The sequence below is a fragment of the Heloderma suspectum genome, chromosome 5 (genome assembly GCF_057233095.1).
Source record: "Heloderma suspectum isolate Gila_16-S chromosome 5, 16-S_ref, whole genome shotgun sequence".
Classification (NCBI taxonomy): Eukaryota; Metazoa; Chordata; class Lepidosauria; order Squamata; family Helodermatidae; genus Heloderma; species Heloderma suspectum.
The window spans coordinates 217801819-217816279 of record NC_139462.1 but is presented as its reverse complement, the minus strand read 5'-3'; the positions used below and the strand labels follow the sequence as shown (position 1 = coordinate 217816279).

General features: G+C 40.7%; 1 protein-coding gene across 2 annotated transcripts in view; it reads left to right on the top strand.

Moving 5' to 3' along the window:
* RNF32 (ring finger protein 32) overlaps positions 1-14461 on the top strand; it is a 34396-nt gene that overhangs the window by 16573 nt on the left and 3362 nt on the right. For both annotated transcript variants that reach the window (XM_084859312.1, XM_084859313.1), the window contains exon 7: positions 1594-1702. In XM_084859312.1, the coding sequence (XP_084715438.1) occupies positions 1594-1702 (109 nt within the window). The remainder of the gene's footprint in view (positions 1-1593; positions 1703-14461) is intronic.

Sequence of the window (14461 nt, the reverse complement as noted above, 5' to 3'; positions counted from 1 at the left end):
CACTGCTGCCATTTCTTCCCCCTCTATATGCCAGGAAGTGATGGGGCCAAATGCCATGATCTTCGTTTTTTTAATGTTGAGTTTCAAACCAGCTTTTGCACTCTCCTCTTTCACCCTCAACAAGAGGCTCTTTAGATCCTCCTCGCTTTCTGCCATTAGGGTGGTATCGTCTGCGTATGTGAGGTTGTTGGTAATTCTCCTGGCAATCTTAATTCCGACCTGTGATTCATCCAACCCGGCGTTTCTCATGATGAACTCTGCATATAAATTAAATATGTAGGGCGACAATATAAAGCCTTGTCGTACTCCTTTCCCAATTTGGAACCACTCGGTTGTTCCATGTCCGGTTCTTACTGTTGCTTCTTGACCCTCGTACAGGTTTCTCAGGAGACAGGTAAGGTGGTCCGGTACTCCCATCTCTTTAAGAATTTGCCACAGTTTGTTGTGATCCACACAATCAAAGGCTTTAGTGTAGTCAATGAAGCAGAAATAGACGTTTTTCTGGAATTCTCTTGCTTTCTCCATGATCTAGCAAATGTTGGTGATTTGATCTCTAGTTCCTCTGCCTCTTCAAAACCCAGCTTGTACTTCCGGTAGTTCTCGGTTCACATACTGCTGAAGCCTAGCTTGTAGGATTTTGAGCATAACCTTGCTGGCATGTGAAATGAGCGCAATTGTACGGTAGTTTGAAATTAAAACATTACTGAAATACAAATTGCTACAAGGGCTTATGCACATATATCTTTTTTTCTTTCTTTTTTTAAGTTGCTTGTATCCCAAAGCCTACACCAAGGAGGCCCTTCACTATCTAAAACAGCTCTGCTGGATGACAGTGAACAGATGCAATGGTGGTGGCGAAGTATCAGTGCTTCCCTGCCATTTTGTGGTCCTTCCCCCCGCCCCCTTTAAAGCCTGCATATTAGGTGCTTGATCTATGCAATACACGTCTAGCCTGATTCAAAGAAAAACCAACAAGATTCCCACCTGACCCCACCTCCTGACTATCCATCCTGCAGCAGGAATGGGAAATCTTACTTTAATTGTAGTTTTGAGGGAGCAGGTAGCACAAATGACCAGCTGGCATGATTTTAAACATTGAGAAAGGCTAGATTGATTGACTGATTATTTATTTATTTATTTATTTATTTAAAATACTTATATACTATTCAATATAATGAAATCGCTAAGCAGTTCTTGAATAATGTTGCTAACTAATAATGTCACTAATGATAGAAAACCTAACTTGAAATAGTAATAATTGGTGGGAAACACTAAAATAGGAAATGGCTAGTCACAGCCTAGGAGTGCCTCTTTTAATGCAGGAGAGTCTGCCATGCTTGAGTAATGATGGGAAATACATGATTCAGATGCATTGTTGCCACATTAGATGGGACCAGCTGTGCTGAGCAATTCAGTGGCAACTCATTCTTGTAAAGCAGCTGCTGCTGACAGAGATGAACTGTTTTCTATCCTACTTTCTTGTCCCCAGCTGGGAGACACCTCAAAAGCGAATTTAAAGCTTGCAAACCTTATTTCTACATTTTATTCTGGGTGTTTGGATTTGTGAAAGATCTGTATTTTTTCATGTCACAGAATTCAAGCTTCCTGGAGGGGGTACATTGTTAGAAAATGGTATAAAAATCTGAGAAATACAGTGCCTCCAAAAGATTCCAAGTTAAGAAAAAAATTCTTTGAGGAAAAGGTATGTGTGGCATTTAAAAATGCTTAATTATGGTCTTCATGTCCCTCCTCCCCCAAACGCATTATGGTGCTACAAAAGCAAATCATCCATCCAATTACTTAGAATAAGGGATAATTTGTATAACAGGAGCATAAAAACTTCTATGACTTATATCTCACATACATCACTAAGTTTTTAAAAATAGTCAGTGGGTTAGATCCCGACTTAGTCATACTTGGAGTAAACTCTGATTTCAGTGGATCTACTCGAAGTTTAACTAAATCTGAATCTCATCCAAGACTGGTTTATTAGCTGGAGAGTCTTTCTTCTATATATGGTTTGTTTTCTTTAACTTACAGTAAGTGTTCTTTTTTTTCTCTCCTGTGCAACACATGGTGGAAAAGCTTAATGGTTAGTTACAGCGCTTCAGATTTAATCTTGTTTATAGTGTGGACCTTATCTTTTGGGATGGTGTGAAGATATTTCCCCATTCTATGTAGCAATCTACTGCAGAAAAATAACTTGGGGGTGTTACTACGTGGACTAATTTAAAGTGACGTTCATATGGCAACTGTTTCATGTGTACTGACTACCAATCGCACAAACGAAATTGTTCATATGGTTTAAAATGGTGTTTACTTGATTCTGTTGCATTTTCAGTACCATGGAATTCTTCACCTATATTGTCCAAGAAATATTTAATTGTTTAGCAAAGCCACATTCTGTAAGTGAACCATTTTCAATGTCCTGGTGATATAATTCAATGCCCCCCGCCCCCAGCATCTTTTCCATTTCTAAGGGTGAACATGATTGTGTTTATTCCAGAGCATTAGAGACACAAAGTAGTTATAGGATGGGCTCGTTTGCATGATCGAACAGCCCACTGTGGCATATTTACATCAGGAAAAACTTTCTGACTGTTAGAGCAATATGACAATGGAACCAATTACCTGGGGAGGTGGTGGGCTCTCCCACAGTGGAGGCGTTCAAGACGAGGCTGGACAGCCATCTGTCAGGGATGCTTTGACTTGGATTCCTGCACTGAGCAGGGGGTTGGACTCGATGGCCTTGTAGGCCCCTTCCAACCCTACTATTCTATGATTCTAAGCCACATTGGGCTATGTCACATGCAGGCAGCCATTTTGACTATTCAAGCTGCAGCTTGTTGTGTTGTCCAAACCCGGGTAGCAGGGTTTGGTAGCAGACACAACAAGCTGTGGCTTGAATCCTCAGAAACTGCCCAGCATATGCTGCACCTCACCATGGCTTAAACAACCCGCAGTGTGCAATGGTGATTGTGAACATTTCAACCAATATTGATATGTTCCCTCACCAGTTTAAAAAACCCCATTGCCTTCAATGCTTTGCTCTGTCACAGTAAATACCAGCTCTCACCATGTGAGGGCATATTCAAACAATACATTTCTCATACAAAACTGATGTGGTAAAATCACCTCAAGGTCATTTTATCATGCCCAAAACATAACATGTTAATCAGACCTCAGTCATTATCATAAAAGGAAATCTGTAGAACTTGAAAAGATGAGTGGGGGAATTAAAGGTAATTACTTGTTGAATACAAAGAACAGTAGGTTGAATCAAAGCTTGTGAGTTCATAGTACTTGGCCGTGATACAGGGGGCATCTCTACACCAGCCTAAAATCCTGCATTTAAAATGGGGCTTTCTACTTCCATTTTAAATGCAGGATCAGAACGACTCCCTTTTTCATGTGCTTCCTTTTCCCCCACCCCTTTCCCCCTCCTTCTCCCCGTATCTGAGTCTTCTATTATCGTTCACTGATCTCGCTCCTCTTCTTGCCACTGTCCCGTTTTTCACAGAGGAAACTGAAGCAGAACACAACGGGGTAATTTGATAGCTCATTATCTGTGATCTATTCAAAAACGGAACAAAGGGCATTAGTGCAGGAGACACCTTGAATGATCATGGTGTCATGTAGAGAGCCCGCAAACTTCCCTGAAGGAGCAATCTCAATCACAGGATAAAAGCTCAGTGTGAAGGAACCCAGCGTGTGTCCACAGCTCCTGTACAAGGAAGCTTTCATACTCATTTGAATGACAGAACAATGGGTGTTCAGGCCTTGAAGACTAATCCTCCATAATGTAAAGTTTGTCTTTTCCCTTTCCTAACTTTATTCTTTTTTCATTTAAAAAAAATCAAACCAGCCAGCCACCCCAATTCTTTCTTAGCTGTCATAACCTTGTTCTTATATTTTTAGTAACTTAGAGTGCTACCTAGTTACATTAACTGTGGAAAAATGTATTAATTTTGACTCTGTGTTTACTTTTTAATCCATTTTCTCTTAACCTCCTTTTTCTTGCATCCCGGAGCATTCTTTCTGTGTACTACAACAGGGCTCTGACCTCCTGTTAGTTAACCCTCCTTCCTTTACTCCACTTAGTAGCGCTCTAACCTTCCCTCACTGCAACTCCATTTCAGATATACTATTTTCCCCCTCCCCTGGCTTTATCTCTGTATGTGGGAAAGGGCCACAAACTGTTAGTATTTAGTATTTTTCCAGGGGGCTGTAAATAGCCAGGGAGGAAGCTGCAATTGGCCTGCTCTAATTGATGGGCTACTTAAAGGACCAGAGTAGGCCTGGCCACGTGAAAGACGGTCTTTCATTCCTTCAGAATAGTCCACACTGTCCTTGAGCCAAGAGTGCTGAATGCTGCTGGTGGTGAAGCACCCTTTGCCCCCTCCATTTTCACCTGTAGCAGAATTCAGTTGGGAAAGGAAAGGAGGCCAGGACAATGCCTCTCTCCCAGTGCTTGGGTCAGAGCAACAGAGTTGCAGCAACACACCTGAGTCCAGGAAAGACTGGGAAAGCAATTTCTCATTCTATCCTCCTTATGGGAAACCATCTGCTAGTCATGCAAGTGCCCTTGCGTTTTGAATCAGTTCCTCATGTGTTTCCAGAATTATTCCACCTCAGTTTGGCTGACTGAAGGCCCAATAAACGGAGGTTACATCGCAACAATATGGTGGCATGTGGGTAGGTAGTTCTCATGTCCAGAAATGCAGTGTACCACCTTTTCTAGACAGAATTACACTCTCCCTGAAAGACCAGGTACAAAGTTTGGAAGTATCCCTTGATCCAATCTTGTTATCTGAGGCCCAGGTGGCCTTGGTGATTAGGAGTGCCTTTTACCTGCTCTGTCTGGTTCACCAGCTATGATAATTCCTGGACAGTGATAGTCTGGCCATAGTGATTCAGGCTCTGTTAATCATCAGACTGGATTACTGTAAAGCTTTGTACATGGGGCTGCTCTTGAAGATAACTCAGAAGCTTCAACCAGTACAGAATGAAGCTGTCAAGATTATAACCAGTACAACCAGGTGAAGTTATATTACACCAATCCTTAAACAGATGCATTGGCTGCCTATTTGTTTCCAAGCCCAATTCAAGGTGCTGGTGCTTGTCTCTAGTCTCTAAAGCCCTAAACAGCCTGGGACCCCAAATATCTGCAGCACCTCTCCCTTCACCAGCCTACCCATGCTTTAAGATCATCAGGGGGCAGGCTCTTCTCCAAGAACCATTGCTACATTATATGTGACAACAGAGAGCCATCGCTGTTGTAATGCCTAAATGTGAAACACCCTGCCCATGGAGATGTAACTGATGCTGACATTATTTGTTTGCCCAGGTATTTGAACCAGCTTATTAAGCTGGGATATATGAGCTGTCTTTTTTGTAGTGCAGCTTTCTAGTGTTATAGTTGGTGTTTTATCATTTTTTGTATATTAAGATTTTAAATTACATTTTGTTTACCATTCTAGTATCATAAGATGAAGGCTAGTATATTTTTGATTTGACTCATATTTAATATTTGTACACTTAGCTTGATTTAGGCACATAGCTTGATCCTGAAAAATAGATAGGATGGCAAGAAATACAAGGGCTGTGGCTGTTTGCACTAGTGTAAACTTTATCCAGTTAGGGTTAGATATACTGACTCTTGCTGATTAGCACTTCCCAGTTTCTTTCCACTTAATCCAGCCCATGAAATCTTAACGGAGGTATTGGTAGCAACACTCATACAAGACCCAATGAATAGTACAGATCAAGAGCATAAGTGTGCCCTTATCCTAGCATCAGCTGTGTGGATCCCACTACTTATCTCCAAGTACCTACTGATGGATTCAGCAGCTTCAGCTTTAAAAACCATGCTACATAGCTTGCAGAAAGAACATGACTTCCATAGTTAAAACACCAGAACTAAATGTGTTTCTCTTTGCAATTAACACATAACGGAACAGGCACACAGATCTCCATTAAATATATAGAGTAAAAGGATATATTATTTCATTAGCAAGTGAAAGTTGTGGCTGGCTCTGCTAACTTATTTATTTACAACATTTGTATACCCCTCTACATCTAAACAGATTCCAGAGTGATGAACAAGAGATAAAATGAACAAAAGATAAAAAGAAGGAACATGATATTAAGATTATTCTTTAAAAATAAAAAGAGTGCCAATAAAACTGAGGCTGGTTAACCAAGGAAGGCTTCCTGGAAATGAGCTGTTTCGTAAGGCACACAGGCTGCAATCCTCTGCACATTTACCTGGGAGTAAGTCCCACTGACTATCATTGTACTATCAATGTTTTATTTTATTTATTTTCAACACTTACATACTGCACACTCAACCATTTCTTGGTGGTTTACAAAATTTAAAATTATAAAACACTAAAGCCTAAACATCAAGTAGATAAAAAGACTATATCCTCAAACCAAGATGTGTTTCAAGATTGTAAAGAAACTTCCTAAATTGGAAGCCTTAGCTCTTGAAATGGTACAGAGCCAAAGTATTATGCGGTTAAACTAAGGTGGCTGAGTAAAATATGCGTGAATGATAGATGATAGATAGATAGATAGATAGATAGATAGATAGATAGATAGATAGATCTCCACTTCCTTTGATAGGAACACACAAAAACAATGGTCAGGTTTTGTAATGGTAAATAAATTCTCAAGTTACGTCCTGTGTTTGAAATGTTATTGCTAAGTAGAGTGTATTTTATTTGTCTAATAGTGGTACAGTAGGCTTTTTCCATTAATCAATTTGCGAACTTACTAACATAGATCAAAGAGACTGCAAAAGGTTACTACAACCCAAGTATGCTAATTTTTAACACCAATGTATACAGAAAGTGAAGTGTTGCCTAGAATTCAGTGAGTAGGTAGTGAATTTCTTTGATCCTTATCTATACACTATGCTTGTATATGTCATCTAATTGAGGGAAGGTATTTTATTGCTGTAATTAAATCTTTTCAAATGCATTACATTATTGTTAACTTAGCTAAAATGCAGGCCATTGCTTAGGAAGCTGCTAAGTGTATTATTTTGTAAAATGGTGCAGCTCACTCTGGTATCCTCCTTGCCCACCACGTGACATCTTCCCAAAGATTTTAATTTAAATCTTACAAACAGCAGAATGGTCCGGGAGTTTGTTTAGCCATTTGACTTCCTTTATCACATAGAGATGGCAAACATTCTGTTGCTAACTTGATGTGGCACCAGGCAGCAAGGCTAGGAGGATATTAAACCAGTAAAAGCTTATCAACTGATTCATTGATACGCTGTAAATTCCAGCCTTTTCATTTTACTTTTAAGTCAACACATTAGTAAGCAATTTGCTGACAAAGATGGATTGCTTTAAAAGGGCTCCCCTTTGGCAGACAAAGTTCATCGCAATGCTTTTGTGTGCATCTTTATTTAATCATGTTCTTGGGCGTCACCGAAAACCTGTGACTGATGGTGCTTTACTTATAGATAAAAACATTTAGAATGCCTCCACTTTGTCACATTGTTCAAGTTGAAGGGTAGAGGGGTCACAAAAGTAGACACAAAATGTATTACTCAAATGCAAAATAATTTTCCACACAGCATTTTGGGGGAAATTAAGATCTCCCATTTTTTAAATTGGAGAAGTCCTGTTTTTATCTGTTAATGAATTACTTTTCCTCCGCAGAAAAAACAAATGACTTGGATCCTAACTTGCCTGCAGGGGGCAGGGTGTGTATGTTCCCACCAATTCCCCTCTTCAGCTGCAGTCCCACCACCATCACACATACCATATTGTACATCATTCCAAAGGGTCCTCCAACCAAGGAGCAGATTTGGGTGGAGGGTGTTCATGGTACAGCAGGGAGAAGGGGGGAGAGGAAAAACTCTGTTCCGTGAATATGAACTCTCTTCATGGAAAGAAGTTTAGGATCTAAGTCATTGATTTTTAGCACAACTTACATTAAGACAAAAGTCAAGAGTTTGTGATCAATGGAATTAACAAAGCATCTAGGACATTTTCACAAGTGACTCTACTAGCATCTTATTGTCTGTAATTTACAACCATATGTTAACTTGGCATAGAAACCAGAAGTGAGCCATTTTAAAACTCAATGTACTTTCTCATGAGTAAAGTTTCTTCATTTAAAATAAGAGATTTGAGACATGCAAAAAGCTATTAAATATCACTCATGAAAATCACTTCACCCATCTGGAGTACTGCCATAGTTATAACAGAGCAACCTGAGGGCCAAACTACACACAATGTTAGTCATGTGTTTAAACAAGCATGTTTAATTTGCCTGCTTTTATGTTAGACAAAAAGCAGCTGCAGGGCCCAGTCTGGAATGTGTTCTGGACTGGCGCTCCATGCCAGTTTTCTGCTGAAAATCGCCCCCACCTGGCTCCTGTTTGGCCCAGAAGGTGCTGTTTCCTGCAGACATAGCTGTGGCACTGCAAGAGAAAGGGCCCTATCAGCAGCTGCCACCTGCTTGATCTCTGAAGGTGGGGGCACCTGGAGATGGGCCTCTAAAGATGATCCTGACAGCCAGATAGATTAATATGGGGGCAGGTAATCTCTTACTACAAGTGTAGACCCACAAAAAGTGTTCATTATTTTTGTATTGTGCTTCTACCTTGCTGACTTACATCTCACCGAAGATGGGTCACCCCCACCCCCATTTCAGTCCAACTAGGGAGGTCTGTGTGCAGATGCAGCCTTCCACCCACACAGCACTTTGTGAATCAGGAAGCATATCCAAATATGCATCCATGTGCAGATGCTCTCCACATTGTGCAGCTTTTAATGTGAATTAGGTTGTATGCTTGAAAGCACATCAAAGAGGTTATGCCACTGAAAACAATACAGTGTGGATAGACGGAGTCTGTACTTGCTTGTGAATTTTGCATTGGCATCTGTTTCCCAAGGAGGGAGGAGCCATAGTTCAATAGTAGAGCAAATATTTTGCATGCAAGTCCCAGTTTCAATCCTTGGTATCGCTAGTAAAAAGGGCTGGAAAGGGCCACTGGAGAACAAGGACCACCACTGTTAGGTGGAATAGACAGGACTGGCTTAGATGGACCAATGGTCAATATAAATATAGAGCTTTATTCTTTAAAGCAGCAACTTGTGGCTTGCCAGATGTTTTGTCTGTCAACTTCTATCATCCCTCACCATTGGCTATGTTGACTAGGCATGATGGGAGTTGTAGGCCAAAATATCTGGAGGGCACAAGTTGCCCACCCTTGCTTTAAAGGATTGTACATGGCGAAAAATTGGATGGAGAATGCATATATGAGGTTTATGTTCCCAGCTGCCAGTTGCTTCCCTTGTGGTTCTTTAAACTGCAAGGGAGACTTCCCCCAGCCTTGTTCCTTCATGTTGATGTTCAGCATGTCTGCATGCAACACACCTACTTTACTAATAGGGGTAGCAATTAGCATTGGTGAATCTGGCAATTCTAAGTACTCTAAACCTTGACTCATGAACCTAATCCCCAACACTACCGAGCTTTTCCCCCTGGAATACTTGGGCATACCATAATATTGGCATACCATAAGTCAGGGCCAGAAATATTGGAACAAGGTTAACAGTTTTGGCAGTTGGCCTCTGTACACCACCACATTGAAGTGGAAAGGAAATACACCCAGATGGGAGCAAAGTCAGGACTTTCAGCTGTAATTCAAGGGGCTTGACAAAAGTGGGGCACTAACCATTCAGGAAGTACAGCCAGTGGCATACACACACCCCCAATCGTTGGTGGCTCATAAGTAATGGAACGAATGGCCAACAAGCAGCTGCATGGCCAGGTGTGGCCTATTTCCTGGGTACCCCATGACCAATCAAGCAGATAAAAGGCCTGGAGGTGGTTCTGAGTGTTACATTTGCATTTGGTAGCTGTTCACTGGAACTCCCAACATGAGGTCCAAAGAGGTGTCCATGCGAGTGAAAGAGGCCATCATTAGGCTGAGGAAACAAACCCATCAGAAAGATAGCAAAAACAGTGGGAGTGGCCAATACAACAGTTTGGAACATCCTGAAAAAGAAGGAATTAACTTGCAAGCTCAGCAACAGCAAAAGGCTTGGAAGACCACGGAAGACGACTAAAGTGGATGACCGCAGAATTCTGCTCATGATGAAGAGGAACCCTTTCACAACATCTAGCCAGGTCAAGAATGCTCTTGCGGAGGTAGGCATGTCATGGTCAACATCTGCAGTCAAGGGACAGCTTTATGAATGTAAATCCAGAGGCTTCACAACAAGTTGCAAAGGACTGGTAACGCTCAAGAACAGACAGGCCAGATTAGCCTTTGCCAGCAAACACCCAATAATCCTGCCCAGTTCTGGAATAAGATTCTTTGGACTGATGAAACCAAGATTAACTTCTACCAGAATGATGGGAAGAGAAGAGTATGGAGAAGGAAAGGAACAGCTCATGATCCAAAGCATGCCACATCATCTGTCAAACGTGGTGGAGGCAGTGTTATTGCATGGGCATGTATGGCTGCCAATGGAACCGGGTCACTGGTGTTTATTGATGACCTGACTGCTGATAAAAGCAGCAGGATGAATTCTGAAGTGTATAGGGCTATACTTTCTGCTCAGATTCAGCTGAATGCTGCCAAACTGATAGGATGCCGCTTCATATTGCAGATGGATAATGACCCAAAACATACAGCAAAAGCTACCCAAGAGTTTCTCCAGGCAAAGAAGTGGGATGTTCTTCAATGGCCAAGTCAGTCACCTGATCTCACCCAATAGAGCATGCTTTTCACTTACTGAAGACAAGACTGAAGGCATAAAGACCCCCAAACAAGCAGCAGCTGAAGGCAGCTGCAGTAAAGGCCTGGCAAAGCATCTCGAAGATCACAAGGTGAAACATCTAACTTCAAAAACTAATGTTTCTTTTCTGAACAAGAGGAAGAGGAAATATCATGGCTTCATAAAGTAATGACAAAGGCAATGTCTAACAAGGTTAGTGAATTTTCAACTGCACTTCAGGATCAGAAAATTTTGGCAAAAATGAGTGAAGTGGTTGCGATAGAAGCCTGGTATAGAACCACATGACATGCCTGAATAGGTTCAGAAACACTCATGGAATACAAAGCATGCAAATGTTTCCAACACTAGCAAAGAAATCTTTGCCACTGCCTTAGCAGAGTTGATGTCTTATGTTGAAGATATAATCATAGGCAGCAAAGTAATGCCTGTTTTCAGATTGGAAGACTTAGTAACACTCTTTGAAATGCATTTGGAGCAACTTATGGGAGAAAAGCAAATCACTCATTCAACTCATATCAAAGATGTACTACTCAAACAAATTCCAGAATTCTTACAGCAAAGGTCATGATGTACTGATAACTGTCAAGGAAGATATGGGCAATGCAATGTATAATGCTTGCGAGTTTGATGCTGAAACTGATATGAATGCATTACACATTGTAAAGAAGATACGGTAGGTCACTCTGAAAACAGATTTGGAATTTAATGGCAGTCTTGACCAAACCTCCCAAGAACAAAGAGGTCCAGACATTTTATTAGCATTGATTAAATGATTTTGTATGGCCTAAATAGCCATAGCAGTTGGATAACAATGCCAGACAAGAAGCACTAACAATAGCACAATTAATCAGCTACATTATGCTCTGGCATGTTGCTTGCAGTGAAGCTGTACGTCATGAGTGCTCCCAAGAAACCCTTTCACCTATTTATCTGTCACTGTTGTTGCACTGCAGAACCAGAAAGTAGGAAATGGTGGATAAGGTACATGCTTTGGGATTAGGAATATGATATGACCGGGTCTGACTTATCCAAAAAAGCTTTCGTCTGACTTATCCAAATCAGCTTGTGACTATTACGAAGAAATTGGTGTCAAAGTCTTCGTGGAAGAATTTTTTACTACGGGAGCTGTCAATAACATTGACTACAACCCATCATCAACAATGGCAATTGGATCTTTCCATGGGACGGCTAGATCACTTCAACAACATGCACTGATTGGTGAACATGGAATTGATAGAACAAAAACTACTTATCACAGCATACCAGTTACAAAGAAAGTATTGAATCTCCCTAATAAATATATGCACATACTTTGTTTTGAAATTGACAATCACCCATTTCCATTCCAAAGTGTGACCAGCCTGGCAGTCACTGCCATGTCAAATATGGTTGTTTACCTAAGTGTAATGAAAATTGGCTACATGTCAAAAAATTTACAGAACAAGATTCTTTGGAAGCAGCTGAGTATGTTTCATGGGGTGCTTTTCATGCCAATACAAGCTACAAAGAAAAGATCGATACAATCAACAAAATATGTATTGCTACCTATGTTTCCTGATGTTGCCCATTCAGCAGCATTGATAAGATACGCAATGAGTCTCATATCAAAGGCAACTAATCATCTAAATCCAGGCCAAACACCAGTCGTTACATGCAATGCCCCTTGTATACAATTGCTAAACATACACAATGGACATCCCCTAACATATTTGGTGAAGACAAATTTTTAATCATGATGGTATGTATTCACTTAGAAAAGGCCATAATGAGCATGCTTGGACATTTACTTGATCAAAATGGTTGGGTTGATGCTCTTGTTGAAGCTGGCATCACATCATGTGGTACAGCAGATTCATACCTTCATGTGTCACACATAACAAGATCTGCACATCAAGTAACAATCTGTGCATTGTACTGTTTAAGAAAACAAGCCTACAAATGGTATGTCAAAGAGTATGATGGAGGAAACAAACCACTTACTTTTGAAGCATGGTGTGAAAATCAGTGCACAACTATTCCACAGTTTGCATTTTGGAGCATAGTTATGGATGTACTGTTAAGACCTTTACTCAATTTCTAAACAGCAATCCATAGTTCCAATTTTAGCTTGTACATGAAAACTCTGATGAGAATTGCACTTTGGTTCTTCTCTTTGAATCACATTACCTATGCAAGATGGCTTCCTGTGCATCTTCGAGATATGACAAATTTGGCGAGATTGCACCCTGAGATACAATCTGAATTAACTGCTGGGAAATTCACAGCAAACATTAGTGGGAAGTGTTCTCAGCAGTGTCCTTAGACCAAGCACATGAGCAATGCAATGTACTTGTGAAAGGTGATGGAGGCGCTATAGGTTTAACCAAGAATCCAAATGCGTTGAGAAGATGGATGGTGGCAGAGCCTGAAGTAGCAAAACTGATATATGATTTTGAAACAGGATTTCATTAAAAAAAAAAAAAAAACAATTCAGCACCATGAATGCATATCCAGTGTACAACTTTCATTCTTTAAACACATCAAGGTGCTGATACAAAAGATCGAAGATTTGGGCAATCCCAGTCAAGACTTCATGAACATTCACAATAGGCTAATAACTTCACAAGCTGCACTTGAGAACCTACAAGAACTTCAAGCAAGCAGAATTCAGCAGTTCAAGGACTATGTGCACCTGCAACTTGAGGAGCAAATTGCACCAACTGAATCACCAATCCAGCGAAATCAGTTTAAATGATTTACCCAAAACCTAGGAAAAAAACAAACTAAGCCTACACTTGAAACTTGCCAAAGATACACATTTATTTGCAGTGTACATTGCCTGCCAACAACAGGGCGCTTGTTTAGACTACTTCTTTAAACACAAGAATCAACCATTCCCTCTATCCCTATCAGAATATGGGCAACTAAGAAAAACTAACAAATCAGATCTCCTGCAGTGCTTCAGGAGCTTGGCAGATTATCCCAATGAAAAGCCAATGGCTTCAGCTGTAGCTCTTGATGGACCAGCTATGGGTCATATGTTACCTCCCAGAGAAGCAAAGACTTTTGATGAGTATGGTGAGAAGTTTGTGGACTCAATTCTTCGGGAATAGAATGAAGCTAGCTGAATCAATGTCATCTGGGACTATCATCCAGACAGTTTAAAGTCGGAAACCCAAAGATCTCAAGGTGCTGGCACAAGACATTGTGTACTTAATAACACAGCCATTCCAAGGAACTGGGGGGGAAATTCTCCCTTAACAATTAAAACAAAACCGAGCTCTTCAAACTATTGGCCGAAAAACTTACAACCCATCATGATAGATAGTAACTACTCAAGGAAAGCAAGTAAGATGCAACATGTGTATTCATGATGAGTTGGAGCAATGCTCTCACGAAGAAGCTGACACAAGAATTATGTTACATGTGAAAGAAACCAGCCAACATGGACACAAGAATTATAATTCAGACAGTAGACACAGATGTTGTGGTCCTATCATTATCCGTTTCCAATGCTTTGCAAGTTGATCTGTTGTGAATTGTATTTGGCATAGGGAAGCATTTCCATTACAGTCCAGTGCATTTATAGTGCGCTTGGTGTGGATAAGGCACCTGCTCTACCATAGTTTCATGTATTCACAAGATGCAACACTACATCATCCTTTGGAGGTCATGGAAAAAATTCTGCATGGGAAACACTTAATACTCTT